General features: G+C 39.1%; 3 protein-coding genes and 1 long non-coding RNA gene across 8 annotated transcripts; 3 read left to right on the forward strand and 1 right to left on the reverse strand.

Moving 5' to 3' along the window:
- Positions 1-1,670: 1,670 nt before the first annotated feature.
- On the reverse strand, positions 1,671-3,938 carry LOC124338614 (dnaJ homolog subfamily A member 2-like). Its single transcript, XM_046792697.1, has 8 exons — positions 3,779-3,938; positions 3,305-3,588; positions 3,160-3,240; positions 2,965-3,098; positions 2,765-2,907; positions 2,563-2,703; positions 2,309-2,494; positions 1,671-2,221 (listed from the first exon to the last, which is right to left on the reverse strand). The coding sequence occupies exons 1-8, from the start codon at positions 3,845-3,847 to the stop codon at positions 2,030-2,032; spliced, it is 1,230 nt and encodes a 409-aa protein (XP_046648653.1). The 5' UTR covers positions 3,848-3,938; the 3' UTR covers positions 1,671-2,029.
- Positions 3,939-5,674: 1,736 nt separating this feature from the next.
- LOC124337854 (protein kibra-like) lies at positions 5,675-11,327 on the forward strand. The gene is made up of 15 exons (XM_046791865.1): positions 5,675-6,154; positions 6,609-6,718; positions 6,791-6,994; positions 7,133-7,292; positions 7,372-7,628; positions 7,704-8,197; positions 8,261-8,558; positions 8,623-8,929; positions 8,993-9,079; positions 9,145-9,343; positions 9,403-9,607; positions 9,669-9,901; positions 9,971-10,555; positions 10,621-10,754; positions 10,827-11,327. Exons 1-15 carry the CDS (start codon positions 6,030-6,032, stop codon positions 11,323-11,325), a joined length of 3,897 nt encoding a protein of 1,298 aa, XP_046647821.1. The 5' UTR covers positions 5,675-6,029; the 3' UTR covers positions 11,326-11,327.
- A 2,297-nt stretch (positions 11,328-13,624) lies between these two features.
- On the forward strand, positions 13,625-15,583 carry LOC124337858. Of its 3 annotated transcripts, none has more exons than XR_006917544.1 (6): positions 13,625-13,714; positions 13,775-13,952; positions 14,022-14,722; positions 14,781-14,945; positions 15,002-15,050; positions 15,110-15,583. It is a non-coding gene; the product is annotated as an uncharacterized LOC124337858 (long non-coding RNA). The 3 variants fall into 3 exon arrangements; XR_006917543.1 differs by having other exon boundaries at positions 14,022-14,140; positions 14,551-14,945; XR_006917542.1 differs by having other exon boundaries at positions 14,022-14,945.
- Positions 15,584-16,075: 492 nt separating this feature from the next.
- Positions 16,076-19,668, forward strand: LOC124337857. Of its 3 annotated transcripts, none has more exons than XM_046791870.1 (5): positions 16,076-16,629; positions 17,591-18,576; positions 18,796-18,883; positions 18,992-19,222; positions 19,291-19,668. In XM_046791870.1, the coding sequence occupies exons 2-5, from the start codon at positions 18,359-18,361 to the stop codon at positions 19,432-19,434; spliced, it is 681 nt and encodes a 226-aa protein (XP_046647826.1). In that variant the 5' UTR covers positions 16,076-16,629; positions 17,591-18,358; the 3' UTR covers positions 19,435-19,668. The 3 variants fall into 3 exon arrangements, with proteins under 3 accessions (XP_046647826.1, XP_046647827.1, XP_046647825.1); XM_046791871.1 differs by having other exon boundaries at positions 16,076-16,564; XM_046791869.1 differs by having other exon boundaries at positions 16,076-18,576.
- Positions 19,669-19,819: the final 151 nt, after the last annotated feature.

Consider the following 19,819-nt stretch of genomic DNA (forward strand, 5'->3'; position numbering starts at 1 on the left):
AATCACATTATCCACATATTATATCTTTGTTATTTCATATGAGGGGGGGAAATTGTTTGTTGTATCCCGCGCGACTGCTGCTGGTGATGAAGCGCAGCTGTTATTGGTTGTTGTCCCTATATCTCACCTCCAGGAGAGTTTTTCGTTTGATGTTGCGTGACTTTATTGAAATGAAAATCGGCTTCAAAGGTGCTCTACCATCAAATCTCGCTCGCCCCCCTTTTTTTTTTCTTTCTCCGTCTATTGCAGATATGTGCAGTATATGCCATACGCGGGAGGGATAGATGTTAAAGCAATAAGGGGATGCTAGAGCGCGTATATCCTAGACAGACGGGGAAAAAATACACAAGGGCTTTTAGGAGCAATCGACGAATCGATCGCTGACATTTGATATCATGGCTGAAAGTTATTTACCATCGTGAGCTTCCAATGGGCCTTGGTTGCTTCTGACGACGGATGAATGAACATAGCTTTTGAATTCGAATTGCTTAGATGTTATTTTAATATGCATATAGGGGGAGAGCCCATCTTACACCCCGATGCGAGTTATATATGTATATACATATGCAATAAAACGATCGACTCAATCGAAATCGGCGCATTTTTTCTTTACTAACTTTTATGTTTTTTCTATGATTCTCTTTTTTCTGTTTGCAGGTTAATCAAATATTGTCAAGAACATCAGAAAACAGATGTACTCGTCACGGGCATTTCCCCTTCCGAAAATCCCTTCAAGGAGAACAAGACGTGCAACTTGCTTTAACGTTAGCTATATATTATTCAGTTATGTTATTACATGTTTATGTCCTCAAATGAAATTGTGTTGACAGTGAATTATCAAACAAAACTAAAAACATCTTTCTTTTCTTCCATTTTCCACTTTTGAGTTCACATTGATGTAAATGGTTGTATGTTGTTTGACCGCTCTGTAGTCTGTATCCATTGTCGTTCGAATCGCTGCATCATCTGCCTCTAATCCTTTGAAAATCTTTTACAAAATCCTTTCGTTGTCAAAGTAGCGCAAGCTAAACACACATTTCACGATGAAGAAAAATTGCCATAAAAGCGACTGCCTTTTCTTCGCTGATGCTCCGCCTAGATTACACGTCACGGTGAACAATGCAGAAAAGCCAAGCGAAGACAGAATAAATGCTTCAATGAGCTTCCCAGTTCGGCTGAACTGAACGTCTGAACTGTCAGCCATCAACATCATTTATTGTTCAAACTCGACATGCTGATTTCCCCAAGTCGCAACTAGCGTGATCCCGTTTTTCTGTGTAATCCCTATCCGGAAGCCTTTGCACTCAGATGCTATTCTGGTTTCGACATCCAAACGGAGAACGCACACACTCACATCCCAATCGTCAATTTTGATTAAGTCACTCGAAATGACAGCCAAAATAAACTAAGCTCTGCTTAAGTCTTGCCACAATGTTTCCATTATTGTCAATGAGTTAGCAAGATTTGGTGATTGACTAAATGTAGGGATTCGGTAATGATCTGCAGTCAGCAAAACCTGTGATAACGCATCGTTTTCTTCTACAAATTGGAACAGTGACATCATTAGCAACGGCGAAGCAGCACAACTGATCCTAATTACAGTATGAGTAATGATGAGTAAACATGACAAGACAGGGAAGGGCTACAGAAAAAGAACCAAGCTTGAAAGCTTGAAGTGACATCGTTTATTTCGTGTTTACCAGAGGATGTCAAGTCGAGATAGGGGGGCCAAGATTCCCAGAGTACAAATTCAAACGAAAAACAGTAATCTTGATTGTTCTTTCACTATATGCCATGAAAGGCAACGATTCACCTAACCAGCGTGACGGTGAACAGTCGACCCCCCACTTCTTAATTCTGCTACACTGGACGAACAAATGTTTTCAGAACGACAAGCAATTTTTTTTTTTTTTTAAAGTCGAGGAAAATGTTTTTCAACTTAAGATAATTCAAGATTTGAAATTTGGTTATAAAGGAAAGGGAATAGCCGAATACGAAAAACAAGATCGACTTGTTTTCGCTTGTGAATCTACTGATGGGCGCACTGTACACCTGGTCCTGATGGACCTCCTTCTTCGTCGTCAGAATCATAAGCGTTGCTGGGTCCGCCACCTCCGTCACGGCGTTCATTGGCGTCGTAATCGTGAAGGTCAACCTCCTCGACGTGCTCTCCAGAGGGTGGAATGACTGAGGGTCGTCCGGGTAAAAGTTTCTCGATCGCCTATCGAATTTCACAAATAACGAAATTGAACGTTTTGTAATTTCATTAACTAACCCACTCCCAACTGGTTTTCAAGAATTAACCTACCATAATTGTTGATTCATCAGCAAAATGGCTTGAAGGGAACTCTACGTCAAATTTAATAAACAGCTCTCCTTTTTCGAAAGGACTGCGGTAACGAGGCATTCCTTCGCCGGGCACCATCTTAGTGCTACCGGGTTCGACTACGTTTCCTGGTGCTTGTCGGATCACCAAATCACGGCCGTCGAGATGCTATTGGCACAGAAATAGAAAACGGTTAATGAAAAAATCTGTCAAAAAGAAATCTTACAACAACTAACCTTCAACACATAGCAGAACCCACACAATGCTTCAGTCAGAGTTATAGTGTGCATCACGCAAAGATCGTCTCCTTGTCGCTTGAACTTTTCATGGGGTTTCTGTTGCAAAATTATCACTACGTCGCCAGCTTCAACTCCGGGCTATTGAAATATCACAGTTATAAGACACTGCAGAACAATGAATGTTTACACTGCAAAATACCTGTTGATCACCTTCACCGCGAAACAGAATTTTCTGTCCATCTTTCATGCCTTTGTCAACGTGAACTTCCAAAATTTTGGTTTCGTTCTGTACTTTCTTGCCTTTACAAGCCTTGCAGCGATCTCTCTCGTTGATCATCTCGCCTGTAAGATTAATTCAACATTAGCCAAGGAAAATTAAAATTTCCAATGGTTGTTTACCTTCTCCATTACAGGTTGAACATACTGACTGAATCTGTTGCATCATACCAGGTCCAAGTGGTCTCAGGGAAATTTTTATTCCACGACCTTGGCAGGTTGCACAAGTAACATTGGCTCCAGGTTTGCCACCTTGCCTGTAACAAAAAAAAAAATTTAAAATACTGGCCAAATCAAATGACATAAAAATACACATACCCACTGCAAAGAGCACAAATGACATTCTTGCTCAACTGGAGCTTGGATGTCTTTCCATTGTAGAGGTCTTCCAATGTCACTCTAAAGATACAAAGGCATGTTAAAACCTAGAAACTAAAGCTGCACACAGTACAAAGAGCCTTACTTGAGAGGGTGCACAGTATCTTCTCCTCTTTGGCGAGTCTTTCGACGACCACCTCCCATACCTCCAAACAACCCACCACCGAAGAAATGGGACAAGATATCATCTGCACCAAAACCACCATGTTCATGTACACCTTCTTGCAATCCTTTCAGTCCATGTCTGTCATAAACTTCTCTCTTCTTTGGATCAGACAAGACTTCATAGGCAAATGAGATCTCTTTAAACTTCTCACCAGCCTCAGGATTCTTGTCAGGGTGGAACTCTTTGGCTAGTTTTCTGTAGGCCTAAAACAGATAGAGAACATGTTAGCAGAAATCAGTTGTCATTACAAAACTGCTAGATAAGTAGCCATTGTTCCTAGACATGCCACGACATGACCCTGAAAAATCGATAGTGTGTTCTTCGAATTTAAAGTCGTATTTCGGATTTAAGAATACTTTTGCTTCATAAAATTAACGCCGAACACATAACTACCTTTTTGAGTTCAGCATCGGAGGCTTTGGTTGGAACACCAAGGATTTCGTAAAGAGCATTGTCAGCCATCGCAGATTTTTTGACCAGCAAGATTGCAGAACTTCTAGTAAAACGGTAGGTCTAATTTGTCCCAAAGGCCGCACCACTCTCCTTCTGAGGGCAGTGAGGACAGCAAGTTGGTTCTTTCTGAGACAACCATCATTAAGGAAACCAGCTAGAGTCACCCAGCGGCGACTTGTCCAATTTTAAGACGGAGGGAATTATTTGTTGGGAGATGATTTTTGTTCCTTTTATTATAATTGAAAACTAAAATGTTAATATCAAATTTTGTTATACTATTTCATGAAAAAAGAATTAACGATGGGAAAACATCACCATCTTCGTTAATTGAGTTCTATTTGATTGATTGGTTCTTTTCCCTACCGCTATGTGGGGATGGATGGTTACTGAATGATGATTGGCTCTTGCCCTCTTGCCCAAAGAAAGAATCGGCCTTGTACATCAAGTTATCAGTGAAAGCGTCATTGCCATATTTTGCTTTCTCATCCCGAGCTGCGCAATGGCCTCATTCTTTCGGATGGGAGAATGATTTTTCTGTTTTCGGTGGCAGAATACGAGAGAACACTCAACTCGGTACTCATTGAGACTAGATGGGTTCGGCAACTTATTAATTACTAACTCATATAAACATGGTTAACATATCGACCACATGCCTAGAATGCCTGCCGAATCCACAAATTCCTGCTTTGCGCTCATAAAAAATTTTAATTCGGAGCCGTTATTAGACTTCGAGGAAAGCCATGGCCCATGGCTTATCTCTTTTTTATTCAAGGTTATATCATATTTTGTTGCAGTTTGTATTCATTTGAGAAAAAATTATGGCTCTGATCACTAGCAAATGGGGCGAAAGTCGAAGTTAATAGGTATGAAGTAAATTTTGTGTGCTCCACTGATTATAAGAGTGAGCTGTAATTTTATAATCTACTGATTTGCTCGTGATAAGGGATGAGCATGTCAATGTCATACATAGAGATTTTTCCTATTATCTTCAAGACTCGAAAAACCAACAAAATCCGAAAATACGATGTGCCGAGTTGGTGTTACGAATGTGCTTAATATTTAAATAAAGTTTATCCAATCGTAACAATCTCTAGTTATCGCATTGCTGTATTGCATTACATAATCAGTTTTATACAGGTAACTGAAAAAATATTTGAAAAATTTTCGTAGCCATTGCAATGCTCCTCGAATCATTTATCAATGCAAATTAAACTTAGACTAGCCGAACCAAATTCCGTACAAACGGAGAAAAATAATTTGTTTTTGGCTCGGCGGTAGCGGCAGGGGAATAGTTGATAGTGCACATTCCTAGACGTTTTTGTCTAGGTCTCTGCCGAACAACGTTCTTCCCATTTCCATTTGGCTTTAATATGCAGAGTATCTTCGTAAAATTGCTGTCAACCTACACTTAAAAACATGCCAATGAAAATTATTCGTTATGAATTCCGTCTTACGTATTTTTTTTTTAAATTCTATTTTCTCTTTTGTTGGAGAAGAAATGCATCCATCTCCGCTGAATTAAGGAAATACAATTACGGTGTAAAGCGCCAAAGATTAGAACTGATAGAGAGAACAAAGAGCTTTAATTTTCAAAGCACGAGCCATTTGGTACGAGGATTTCAGTTCATGTTTGGCGACTGGTACATTATTATTAGGAAAATATTCTGCGTTTTTCCCAGTTTATTACTGAGAACAACGACATCTGCTGTTCTGTAGGAGGAGGGCACTATTGGCTTCGAAATTGTCGAGTCTAACATTGAAGGAGGAATTCCTAGCTGGAATGCACCTTTAGCTTCGCTCGAATTGGTGTTTCGGCATAACTTGGAATTTTTGGACATTTAGAAGTGATTTTCACTCCTAAAAAGTGTTGGAAATAGTTCAACGATATCATCTTGTTGAGACACCGTGGTCAATTTCTGGGTTTTCCTGCAAATTCATGGTAATGCGAACTTAAAAACCGTTGGGGAAAATGTTGTGTTATGATAATGGGTCGCATTCCAATGACGTCACAAATAAAATGGCGCTGCTATCTACAAAATGAAACTCTCGACGTCCTGACTCAAGCTCAGAATTCTGCATCTAACATTCGACATTTCAGTGCAAAAACAGCGTCGAATATACCGTGAATGTGTTAGTGAATGATTTTTCTTCTGTTTTTTGTTGTACTTTTGTTGGAAATATTGTCATCGACATGTCCAAGCGTAATGGTGAGATCCCTTTGCCTCAAGGATGGGAGCTTGGTCGAGATTACGATGGCAAAGTGTACTTTATTGATCACAACAGCAAGAAAACAACCTGGGTTGATCCTCGAGACAGGTTTGTTAACATTTTAGATACTATTAATTTGAATTATTCTCTTTGGGCCCATCCTTCAAATGATGCTGAGACCTGTTGTCGATTGTGGAATGCTAACATGGCTGTCAAGTCCACATACAATAATTCCAATGAACTTTTGGATTATTTTTCTTCTAGTTTGAAGTTGAGCCATAGATTTTGGGAAATGCATGAAAAAATGAGAAATGTCCCCAAAACAAATGTTGAACTGAACTGCTATATCCTTGTTTTGGCTTTTCGCATGTTTCCTATACGTCCATATTGTAAATTAGACATTCCCAGTATCTGTTGATTTAAAATTCAACTGAATCCTACTACAAAAATAGTGTTTTAAAATTAGTGTTAGATTTCAAAGAAATATGCAATTAAAATAACAGTTAATTATTTATAAAGTCTAGTGTTAATCAAGTATTGGATTTTTTTTGTATTTATTTAGGTTAATAAAGCCCCAAACATTTGCAGACTGTGTTGGAAATGAATTACCTTTAGGTTGGGAAGAATCATATGACTCTCAGGTTGGACCTTTTTACACAAACCACATAACCCGTAAGTAAAAGAAAAAAGAGTCAAGAGTTACATGACCTAGCAAACAAACAATTGTTTAAATTGCCTATTCAGAGACCAATCAGTTAGAAGACCCTCGGCTAGAATGGAGGTCTATACAAGAAGCCATGCTGAAAGAATATCTTCAAACTGCCAAAGAAGACCTTGAAGCCAAGAAAGAGATCTTGGATATAAAACAACAAAGATTAACTATTGCACAAGATGAGTTTCATCTACTTCGCCATGCCTACACAGGGCTTGATGCTTCGCGAACATCATGTAAGTGAAATTCTTCTTCGATAATGTAACGTCACAGGCGCTGGGATATTTCTTAGTTAGGACATCTCATTGCCACCCCACCCCCCATCCTCTTTGTCTAACAAATATAATAAATATCCGGAATAATTTTTTTTACAGTGAATTCCACAAGCAGTGGGTCAAGCACTAAATTTGATCCGGATTTGTTAAAAGCCGATGTGGCTTTAGCTAAAAATAGAGTTGCCCGGTTACGCCGGGATTTAGATGTTGCCAGAGCTGAATTCGCCTACCAGCAACGGGGTATCGACATGCTTTCACAGTAAGTTAGCTCTTTAAAGGAAGAATATCTTAATTGTCATAGAACCTATCTTAATCTTTTCATTTTGTTTACTTGACAGAGCTGAAACTAAATTGTCTTCTTTGCCTTGTGGTTACACATTGCAAGAAGCACAGGCCATGATGGCTGAATTGCGCAACATTCAACACTCGCTATCAAGCGGCGAGAAAGAAAAAGCAGAATTAATGGCTTCGTTGTCACGGTTGCGCGACGATTTAACCCGACTGAAGCCGCTGAACAACGACATGTCTCCAGATTTATCAACGTTATCCCTTCCACAAGAGAAATTTAGCACAGCCTCCCAAACAGATTTATCAGGTAGGATTAATTTAAGGGAGAAAAAAAAAATAATGGAAATCATCAGTTTTACGTCAAATTTGTCATTTTTTTCAGGCGAATCAGCTCCAATTGGAACACGCTTGGCTGAAATGGCCCGAACTCGTCTTCAGTATGACGAAGCAAGAAAACATTTGCAATATTTGCAACAGAAAATGGCAGAACTCGAGGATAGAATCGCTCCTGGTCAGAGTGAATCTGATAAAGACCGACTTCTGCTCATTCAGGAGAAAGAACAACTGCTGCGGGAACTGCGCAGCATCGCACCAAGGTCGCGCTCCAAAACCGAGATGGAAACGGTTCGAACCAAGATTCAACGGCTTGAGAAAGATCTTAGCCAAGCGTTAGAAGCTTCTAATCGAACTATAGCCGATCGACTTAAACTCCACGAAGAAAAACAAATTTTGTTGCAATCAATGAGATTAGCTTTGCGCAACGTAGCACTTTTAGAAGGGCAGCTCCGTTCACTGTCTGCCAGCACATTAAGCATGTCAAGTAGTTCGAGTTTAGGATCTCTTTCGACTTCATCTAGGAGCCATGCATCGTCCAAGGTAATTATCTCATGAATTGATTTTGAATCTCATATAATTTATGGGTTTCTTTTTTGTTTCAAGGGCTCTTTATCATCTGTGTTATCGTTTACTGATATCTATGGACCCCCACAATACTCCGCCATGGCTAATGCGGCCTTGCCTGGTCATGCCAATACACCTGGAGAAAGCGGATTATCTGGCCCACCAGTTGTAAACATGGCCGACTTACACCGTCGCGTCGAACGACTCCTTGCCAATCGAGAAAATAATAATATTAATTCCAACTCAGTTTCCATGCAAACGTCCGAACAAGAAGCTATCTATGCTAACTTGGTTGCACCACCTAATTTGCTTAGTTGCATCAATTTTGATCAAGCAGGCAAGTTTCCGAGATTCAACGTTGTTGTGTTTTTACTTCTAATCGGTTTTGTTTAACATTAAAGGAAGCACAGTCAGTTACGAACCCAATTCGTCTGATTTGCTGTTCAACGGTCCAGCTTTTAAACACCGATTACCTTCGGAACGGTCGAACGAATCAGGTGTTTTGAGTGGACTGTCGCCAATTCCGGAAGCTCAAGGACTTGTAAATATGACGTCTGGCAGTGAAGGTACCGATTGTGGTACAGTTTCAGCTTCGGCTAGTTGCGAGTCGGTGACGGGAGATAGTGGAGTTTTTGATGCATCGTCCAGACGAACTTCATCTTCGAATCTCTCTCATTTAGAAACCGCTCAAGTGAAAGTTGGCCTTAGGTAAGCTTTATGCAATAAATCTGTTTAATTTATTATTAATTTTTTCTCCCTTTTTAAATGTAGATATGCATTTGCTGATGAATTTCTCCATGTAACAATTGAAAGAGCTCGAAATTTAGTGGCTCTCCTGATTGAGAACGGCCACAAAGTGTAAGTGTTTGTTCATTTATTAACGTAAATTGTCGTGCAATTACGATTTTATTTTCTTCGTTTAGTTGTATCAAAGTTACACTGCTCCCTAGCCCAGTAGAAGCAGTATCATCTTGTTGCACAAGGTCAATTACAGATCTGTCACAAGCTGTGTTTGACGAGAGCTTTCGTTTAGCTGTTGCTTCAACGAAACTCGACACCAAAACGCTACAGATTTCCGTATACTCACGACCAGCGACTTCGGATTCTCATGAAGATTGCTTGGTTAGTAAATAGTTATTTTAGCTGTAATTTAGATCAGAAACTTATATCTTGTTTTGTAGGGGTGGGCCCAAGTATCACTGGCGGATTTTCGGCCTGACACTAACTCTGTCAAGTGGTATAACATACTCGCGCTCAGGTGTCTTTCTTCTAGCAGCCATCCTCTGTCTGGTTCAGCTAGTGAAACTGGAACAGGACTTAAAGAAGAAAGTAGTGACGAGTCAACAATCGTCTCGTCGCAACCGTCTACCTTAACTCGCAATCAACGTAATAAGATTTATATTTTAAACTAATTTTGCAGCAATTTAATTGTTATCGTGCTTTGCAGGTGGTCCCATGTCAGAACTAGAAATAGTTGAGCAGGGGACTGACAGTGAAGACGAAAGTGAAAGTGAGGATGAAGAAAGTGAAACAGACGAAGAAGAACCAACCGAAGGTGAGAAAAGCGTGAGCCAGGAAAACCTTGTTGACCAAGCGTTGGAGCAAGTTGTGCAAGATATTCAAGAAGAAGATGAAGAGGAGGAAGAAGAAGAACGAGTATACGCTGTAGAGCCTGTTCAGGTAATTACAAAAAAATTCCACATATTCCTATAGATTGAAAGCTAAAATGTCGTTCTTCTACTGTTGCAGGTGGCCAACAAAGGGACCAACACGGAGTGTGTATTTCAACCAGACCGAGGCGCTTTACGAAGACCGTTTGGAGTAGATGGATTTCATCATCGAGCCATTTTAGTCAAGCGCTCACAAACGTTTTCACCGAGCGCTGCTGCCAGCCGTGCCGAATACATTTGTCGATTGAATCGCAGCGACAGTGATAGCTCCATGCCACTGTATCGTCGTGGACCTTTTCAGCGGAACTCAGTCGAAAGGAGGTCTCTTCGTTGGCGAGCTAGCTCGTTGGCAGCCAGTGCAGCAGCGTTGAGTTCATTTGGGGAGGCCGGTCCCATGAGAGAAGTACCAGTAACACCCGATGCACCTGCCAAGACCTCGAGACATCGAAAATCCCGCGGACATCCTGCTACACTACCACCGAGGACATCTGTAGATCTGGAGTTGGATTTGCTAGCTCAGAACAAGCGTCTACAGGAGTTGCATGAAGAATTATCTAAATTACGTGAATTAAAGCGTCGCATGGAAGATGCTCGGTATCTTGGCAATCAAGATCTCCCTGCATGGTTGTCGGAAGACGACCGCCTTCAAGCTTTATTGGAGCATGTAAGTTATTTTGCTCTTATAGCGCTCTTGTGGTTCTGTTTCTAACTTACTTTATTTTGTATTAGGCTGAAAAAAGAAAAGAAGAAAAGACTGTTGAAGAACGTAAACTAGAGAAGCTCGTTCGAAGAACCTCCAGAGAAATCTATAGACTTCGAAAGAGCAAGGCTGGCAAAGGTCAAATGGATGTCATATCTTTCAAGTATGTATTCATTATACCAGATAATTGATTTACCTGTCGATCATTTTCTAACATTACGTTTTTGTCACTCAGGGAAAAAATGGCTTTTTTCACCAAACCGAATTCGTCGTTTTCCTTTCTTACGCAACCGTTTGATGACGACGAAGAATCTTACGTGATTGCAGCTAAAAACCAAGAGGAACTGAAAGCTACTGGAGATTTGTTTTGCCATAAAAACGAATCTACAGATGATGTGCAAAAACCTCGTCTAACTAGTGCTCAAATCGCCGAACAGAGGTTGGCCCAACTTAGAAGCCACGAAGTCAGGAACTTGACACTCGCTGAACTTCAGCGATTGCAGCATTTAACGGGCGACGTTCATTCACGAAGACTCACTTTGGCTGAATTGCAAAAGCTTCAGCAACAGGCCCCCATTGTCGACAGTAGACATGCGGAACTACTGAAGCCCCGACTTGTGTCTTTTAAAGTCCAAACAGCTCAAGAATCCCGACCGATGCCCGAACCAGCAGCCGAGAACGTAACACGTAAAATCGAGTTTGATTATGACTTGGAGTTAGGGGTTGAGGTTTAAGTTGCTTAAATTAAATGTCTCGATTGAGCGGATTTAAATTCCGCCACATTTTTGGCCTGTACGTGAAAGGGGTTGTGACACTTTTTTCCATAGAGAATCTCTGCTGCTACAGAGTTAACAACATTTTTAATCTCTGGACCATTTAAAAATGAATGGCAATCGAAACGGACTGCCGGACTTTATGATGTCCTTTTTGGAATCCGTTAAAGATATTTTTCCGATCGTGTTTATTTTTCCTTTTTTTTGTGAACAACGCGCCAAACATTGTTATGTGTTTCTGTCTTGCCTCTTTCCCTGAATCCTCATAGTAGTTTCAGTGTAATACTTCGTGCTCACCAAAATTTGTACATAAATTCGGAATTTTAGATTGTGGCCTGATGGTAATCAAACGATTTTTAAAAAATTACCAACCGACTCGTTTACATGCGGCTTTTATTATTCTCTCAGAGGAACTGCTTTGAATCCTAATGTTGATTTGTGTGTGTAACGCACGTGCCTTACAAACCCCCCCACCAAACCACGCCTCTTCCTCTACCGAAGCGGGGTTTCCTTTTGAAAAACGAAATGAGTTACAAAATATGACGTTGTTGCATTCTCCCGTTCGTTTACATTTGTAACTTATGTTAATATTTAAATCTTTTTTTCGATGCAAAGAGTCTGTGCTGCTCATGTGTTGTCATCTTTGTACAGTATCGAAAAATAAAATACTACCGACCATGAACTTGGGTTACTGCTAATTAGCCACCGTAAAATGATATAACAAAAAATCAAATCACTAAACCAATAAATGTTTTGTATCTTCATACAAGGATTTTTATTTTATTTTGTTTTACTTGTTGCTTTTTTTATTTAAGTTTTTGTATTTTTGATATCTATGAGATAGCTATCTAATAGATGTATTCCTGTCTGAACGATATCTAAAAGATATCTTGTTCTACTAAAGAAAGAAAAGTGGAAATAGCTAAACGCTGGAAGAAATTGAGTGATGATAAGAAGACTTTGCACCATAACGAAGCCTTAGAAGTAACATTTATTAAAACAATGTTGTTTGGAGAAAAGTTATAAATGTTTCTTTTCTTGATAACATTCTTACCGATTCTTACAGATGAATTTTGAGTATTATCTTGAAACTCTCTCTCCAGAACATGGTCCTTCGAACTGGTTATTAACCAAAGTAGAAACCGTGAGACGGTCCTGAAATCTGGTTAATACGGACCTATAGTTACGAAACTAATCTCTTTCTTGTTATTGCAGTGTCGAAATTCACAAGCAAGGACGTCCCAAGCAAGCGATTCGTAGCCGACCCTCCTAGGTCGCTGAACGAGTCAATAATTGCCAACATCAAGGCGTAGGCCTACGCCACAAAGCTCGTGGACGACGACCCCGGTAGCACGCCTCCATCTATAGGATGTACGTCGCCCATCTTTTCAGCCGAGTGAGATATCTTAACCCGACGTGCATAGGATTGCCTATGTCTATACTAATGTCGCGCTGTAAGATATCCAAATGGGTACGGCTTACAGCCGTCTTCAAAAGACTTAAATTTAAGCAAAAAGATACAAAAGAAACGTTCCTTGGTGGGCGCGATACCACGTTCTTTGGAGTGGTACTCCAGTGCTCTACCCACTACACCACTTTCTAATACTTTCAACTGTATTTGGTTCAACGGGTCTAAATTAATCTTAGCAGTTAAAATTATGAAAATTTAAAGTCCTTGTCTTCCTCATCTATCCTGTGGACAGATAATTTAGACATCTCACAGACGTCATGTTAAGTCTGTCTGTTAAACGTCTAATTTCTAGACACAAATGGATGTCCGTGATCGTATGAGAAACGTAGATCTATAGGACATCAATACGAAGATAGCATAAGGCCGTAGAAAATTGAGTATCCATGTGATATCCAATTTAGGTTGTAGCTAGATCAGATTTGATTAAGACATTAAGACATCTATATGATAGACGATGGATGTAAGTGTGTTACCAGGGGACCGCAACGGTGATATCGAGGACGGTCAGAGACAGGGCTGGAAATTACTCGAAGTCCTGTTTCCGATAGAGTTCTACGAACTCACACTCTCACAGGGGCCACTCCACCCTTGGCTTTGCAGAAGGCAAAGCCTAAATCCAAGTGGGAGATCCAGAAGGCGGAAAAGTTTGAGAGAGAGGCCTTGGCACTCTTGACCCCAGCTCAGAGAGCCCAGTTCGACGAGGACGAAGCTCTCATAAGACGAGATAAAGAGAGGCAGAACGCTCGGCGACAAGAGGTTCGTGCGGCCAAGAAGAGAAAGCGCGACGCGGTGGAAGAGGCAAAGATACGCCTGGTAGAGAAAAAAGCGAAAAACAAGCAGGAGTCTGTTGACCAAAGAAGAATTGCAGTTAAAACTAAAGTAATAAATTAAAATGAAATAAATTTTTTTCAATAACTTAAATTGGTTTAATGTTTTAAGAAATGAAGGCCAACTTGAAAGACCACCAAAAGATGGATATGGCTTGTATTTCAAACTACAATTCACAAGTAATTATTTAAAGAAATTTGTGACTAAAGAGAGAACAGCTGTAATAGCTAGAAACTGGAGGGAATTAAGTGATGGAGAAAAAACATCATACAAAGACAAAGTCACTCAGGTAACATTTATTAAAACAATGTTTGAAGAAAAGTTTTAAATTTTTCTTGTCTTGATAACATTCTTACAGATGCATTTTGATTACTATCTTGAACTCTCTCACCAGAACATCGGTGTTCTAAACTCCAAAATCGTCTGAACAAATCTCAAAGAAAAAGGAAGGCTGCCAAAAAGGCTGAAGATGGACAGGTAATATAGTTTCTGCTGAAATTGAATTAATTAGCCTTAAACCATATTAAATATGATTTTTGGAATATGATATCTGGATCTCCGAGTAGTAAAAAATACCATGAAGTAGGATAAAAATTATGAATATTAACTGTTATTTTCTTTATTCAAGACTATGACCCTCATAAAGAAAACACGTGTTAGTGGCCTTTGCCGTAGTGAATAACTAAACTTCCCGATTTCCCAACCTGGAAAGAATTAGCGAGTTAGAGTAGCGTTCCATAGACTTTCAGTTTCTACATTCACTGTGCATTCTCGTCACAGTTAACGTCTGATGCGTTACTTTTTCTCTTCAATTTTAGTAATCTAATTTAATCTAATCTTTTGTTTCCTCTCTCCCATCTGATGAAATCATTAATTGTGTTATGAAGAGCTTATAGGAGGCCCAGTATAATGCAGAGGAGGAAGACGTGGATTCATAAGAAGAAAGAGATTCAAATGATGATCTATGTTACTATGATTACACAGATGAGACAAGTTCTGATTCCAAGAAATTGCTCTCTGATTCTTCCGAGGAAGATGATAAACAAGACGAGGCAGAAGGTGAGGATCAAGAATTTGGAGGATTCGAGAAAGCCAACAATAAACAATTTAAAAAAAGGGCCCGTAGGGCAAGATACATTAATAATCAAGAAAGCAAAAAAAAACTCAGTTTCGTGCCATTTTCACGACAGTTCACAGCGTTTCTTCAATTCCCACTGTATAACTGTGAATCAATTTACAAAATTTCTTAATATAACAACATGGGTTTCGTAGAGCGGTGCGGGTAACTATTAAAAGCAATAAAAATGTCTGAGAAAACACTAATCCTTACATTTATAGCACATCTGGATGCCTTAACTAACGAAAGAGGAATTGCTGATCAAACTAAGTAATAAATTAAAATTAAATAAATTTTATTCAATGAGTTAAATCGATTTAATGTTTAAGGAATGAAGGGAAATCAGACAAACCACCAAAAAACGGTTACTTTTTATTTGCCAAACAACTTGTTTCAAGCAATTCTTTAAAGCATTTTGAGACTTAAGAAAGAAAAGTGGAAATAGCTAAACGCTGGAAGGAATTGAGTGATTATAAGAAGACTTCGCACCATAACGAAGCCTTAGAAGTAACATTTATTAAAACAAGACGTTATTCGATGATGTTGGTCACAGCTACGCGCAGGCAGTTTTCTGAGCAGGTTACTTTAAAAATCTCTGCTTTTTCCTGAGCAGTGAAATAAAACGCCAGGACAAAACGAACGAAACGGCAGCCATGACATGAAAGTTCTGATCAGGTGGTGCTAAGCAGCAGGAATGGCCTTACGTCAAACACACCAATAACAATAAATAAATAAGCATAGTAGAAATATAACAATTACAGCAGTATAAATTAAGGAAAAATTATAATAATTATTTCAGTGAGATAAAGCATAGACAAAGACCACTGGTTGATGCTGTGCTATCCTTTTAGCCCTATCCCTACTGACCCCGAGCTCCCGTATCGATTGTAGTGCCTCTAGCGGACAAAGTACTGTACTTCACCGAGGCTACGAAGGGTTTTGCAGACGAAGATTGTTTTCCTTCTGTCTTGGTAAAATTCTTTGCTGGCGTTTAATAGTTTTAGGTAATTTTGCCTTAAAAATTTTTATTAAGAAGTCAAATTGTATTAAATTTTGACATTAGCTAATTACAAAAGCAGAGAAATCAATTTTATCATTGCAATTGAATAGAAGTAAGCAGAGTGTAGAGATGAAAACGTACACTAGATGGCAGGACAAGTAATACGGGGTTGGAGAAATCGGAGGAAGGGTAGCAAGAATTCTGGCGACAGTTGGCTATGTTAATTTTCTTATGAAGAGCTTCAACCAGTGGTCTTTGTCTATGGATAAAGTGTTAATATAAGCCATCGAAAATAAATGATAATAATTTGCAGCGCTGCATGAACATTGAAGTGAAAAACAGATTTTCGCCTCCCCAAACGGCGTTCCGTACCTCCACCCAGCCGAGAGATTACTATCTTCTGCCGCGGATTTACTATCTTCATATAAGGATTTTTATTTTATTTTGTTTTACTTGTTGCTTTTTTAAAAAGTTTTTGTATTTTTTTTTTTTATTTTATTTTTTTACGAAATCCATACGATCATTTATCGTAGTCACTCGTCAATGGTCCACTAGATGTCAGTGTTGAAGTAATCTCTCTCGAATATAGATGGCGAATTGTTTATCTTTCTTGCTGTTTATCGTCTGCTTACCTTCAATTGAGTTTCGGACGTGATCCAAAGAACTGTTATGACATCTATTATACTGTGCCTTTTCTGGTAAATTACCGAATACCGACTATTAAATAGTGAAATTCTGTTTTACCTTATAACTGAAACCGAAAACCCAATATTACAACCCTGTGGTGAGTACTAGTGACCAATTTCCCGGCTGGCCGTTAAAAATCATTATTCATTCTTCAAAACACAGGTACATACACAACTAATCATTCCTTGTAGTCAATCCTAAATAGCCCACTAAATATCTAATGTTAATGTCATATTGCTTACACCACTTTGTTTTGGGGCATAACTATAAAATTACCTGCCAGCTAGTGATAAACCATTTTTTTACGTTCCCTAAGAAATTAAAATTTATAGCAAGAACAATAGCACATCAAAAATAGAAAAAATTTTTTATTATCTTAAATGTTAAGAGCCTTATAGCGAACAAGTACAGGCTAAAATAAAAAGACAAATAAATGTTGGTATAATTTTGGTACATTTAGACATTTATTCAAATCACGCACACACAACCAACACAACTTCACACACATTCTTCGATTCCACGCTATTCATTCACACGAAGGAAGAGAAGAAAAAGAGAAAAAATTTGAAAAATAGAAAATAAATCGGGTCGTGGTATTGATGTTGATAGGGCTACATGTTAGAAAGCACTTGCATTGTGCCAAGAGGTTTAGTGTTTATTATTGAAAAGACGTCTGCAAACACTAACGCAACGCAGCATCGCCTTTATCTAGATTATAATATATCATAGCTGCAATTCGCTGGTGGTGGGTAAAACAAGCTTTCACCGGAGCAAACGGTTAAGTAAATACGGAAATGTGTCTGCGTTTATTGATTACAAGATGAGCTGCAACTGCAATGACGTTGACTGTAGACATTTTGAGCATATTGACTGCGCTGAACTGTTCAGACCAAACAACTGATCAAATTTAGTCTTAATTGATTAGTGCTTAAATTGAGTTTCTCTTGATCAGACATTTGCGACTGAAAAATGTTACGATTCAGAATTCAGTCGCTAATAAAATATATTTTTGGCGCACAGCATATACTTTTTTGTGTTGCTTACTGTTCAAAGACCTTATTTCCCATCGTATCACTTGTAATGGACGCAAATATCTAATCTAACGTCACGTTTTTCATTTTAGAAATGGTTATAACGTCGGAAATGTCGTTTGCTTTCATTGCTTGAATAATAAGTTACCTAAGACGGGAGTGATTACATCACCCATACGTTGATATCAGGACAACGCGGATTCGAGATTGCTTCCGGTCCAAGAGACTCTTACCGAATGCGCTGGATCGCGTTTCTACTTTTGCAATCTCGTGCGGATATCGCAGAGGGAATGCATTATGACATATTTCATTATAGTGAGATTTTCGCCTTTCTTCTCCTCGTTCGTCACCAGGATTCGTTTACGTCATTTTGCTTCCCCTGTGACGCAAACTTATAAGGAATACATAGAACGCTTTCTAGCATCAAAAGTTTGAGCTTACATGAAGTTCCTTGCGCTCTCTTACCACATCTTCGTTATGAGGTAGTAGACGGCACCGTGAGTCTATATCCTTAATTATAATCACAGTTTCAATTTGAATCAAAGTCAAAAGTGCTGTTCAACTATCGATTTTCATTATATCCTCCCACGAGCTGACATAATAATATAATAAGGACGCCGCCTTCAAAATATCGACCGCGTTGTAGGAGAATTGTGCGCCGCCGCAGAATATTCTACCGTACACATTGGGGGTGCAATAGTTAGCGCTGCAAAGGGGGTAGAAACAGTAGAATGTCTTCCAAATATTACGTTTCTCACTGCTGACCGTCCCGTTCAAACAAACTTTGTTTGGTGATCTTCAACGAAAAATTTCAAATAACCCCGCGGATTTGTGATACTTGAGAAAGAAAGAAAGAAAGAATGGAGCACCGGTGGAACCAGCTGACGGAGAAATTGATAGCATCGGTCAGTGTCAGAGAAAAATGGTGGAATCGGATTTGTCTCGCACTAACCGGAAAAGAAGGGCGGAGGCACTACTACAACCTGGAAAATTTGGAAAAACGATTTACGCTGTTTGAAACGATCTCTCATCGGCTTTGTAATCCGCAAGCTGTGGCTTTAGCGATGTTTCTTCAACAGTAAGTTTTTTTTTCTTTAAATCTTTTTTAAAAAAGAAACGAAACTAAAATAGTAGTGCCCTTTCCCCCTTCTTCGTACCCGCCAATAGGATTTGTTTGAATAACATATTACCAGTTTTTCATATTTTACCTCTGGGTTGAATGTTTCCCTACTTTCATGTATATCAAAAAGGCAGTTGGATTTACATGTTTGTATGTGTTATTCTGTCGTTCATACAGTTTACACTACGACCCCCGTCTACCCGGCATTTCGGAGGAACTAACTTTGGCAACCCTCGAAGAATTCATTGCGGATGCAGAGCAAGCGGTATAAGTTTTAACTTATCAAATTTATAATAGAGCGAAGAAAAGGCTAGTATTCACTAATTCACTGCATGTGCATTTATTTTTGCCATTATTTTTTTTTCTCCTACAGATTCCTGAATTAATCAGTGACTTGAGAGAATTAATCGAGGCAGCTCTTATCAATTCCACTCCAGTCCATTTAACACCCGACGCAGTTGGGTCTGGTGATGTGCACTACTTCCTTGACATAGATATGGCAGTGTTGGGCAGTTCTTCCAGCGAATACGCTGAAACTTTGACTATGATGCGAGAAGAATACGGATTCACCTCTGACGTTGACTACTTCGAGTTGCGGCTCAAAGTCTGGAAATTAACGTTCTGATAAGAGAAATTTATCTATACTAATGTGCTGTCATTTTCCACTACTAGGTGTTGAGATATTTTCTGCAGATACCCAACATTTACGCCACCGAAGACTTTCGGAATCGATATAACGAAAAAGCTCGTGACAACATAATCAACGAGATATCAAACATTGAAGACCGTCTGAAAACGATTCGACCTTCGCCGTGAAATCTAACTTATTATTAATAGCAGGTGCTGGAGACTGAATTTTAAATGTCCTACATGTGGAATATCGTCCAAGGAAATCATTGTTGGTTTGCTGAACTGTGCTGTGAAGAGCTCTGTGTGTCGAATAAGACGGAATCGAAATAAAAACAATAGTCAAGTTGCTTTTTTGTGTGTGTGATAGATTGCCAGTCGCTTATATAATGATGTCAGTTGATACATTCATGGTTTCTTGTGCTCAATGGAATATGTATGAAACTTTCTTACATAATCACAACTGGTGGACACCAGCTTATAACAACACAGTGTGAAAGGTATATTGGAGATGATAAAAAATATCTTATTATTATTGTAAAACGACACATGAGATAAGCGCTTGTCAAGACTG

Source organism: Daphnia pulicaria, chromosome 4, assembly GCF_021234035.1.
Source record: "Daphnia pulicaria isolate SC F1-1A chromosome 4, SC_F0-13Bv2, whole genome shotgun sequence".
NCBI lineage: Eukaryota > Metazoa > Arthropoda > Branchiopoda > Diplostraca > Daphniidae > Daphnia > Daphnia pulicaria.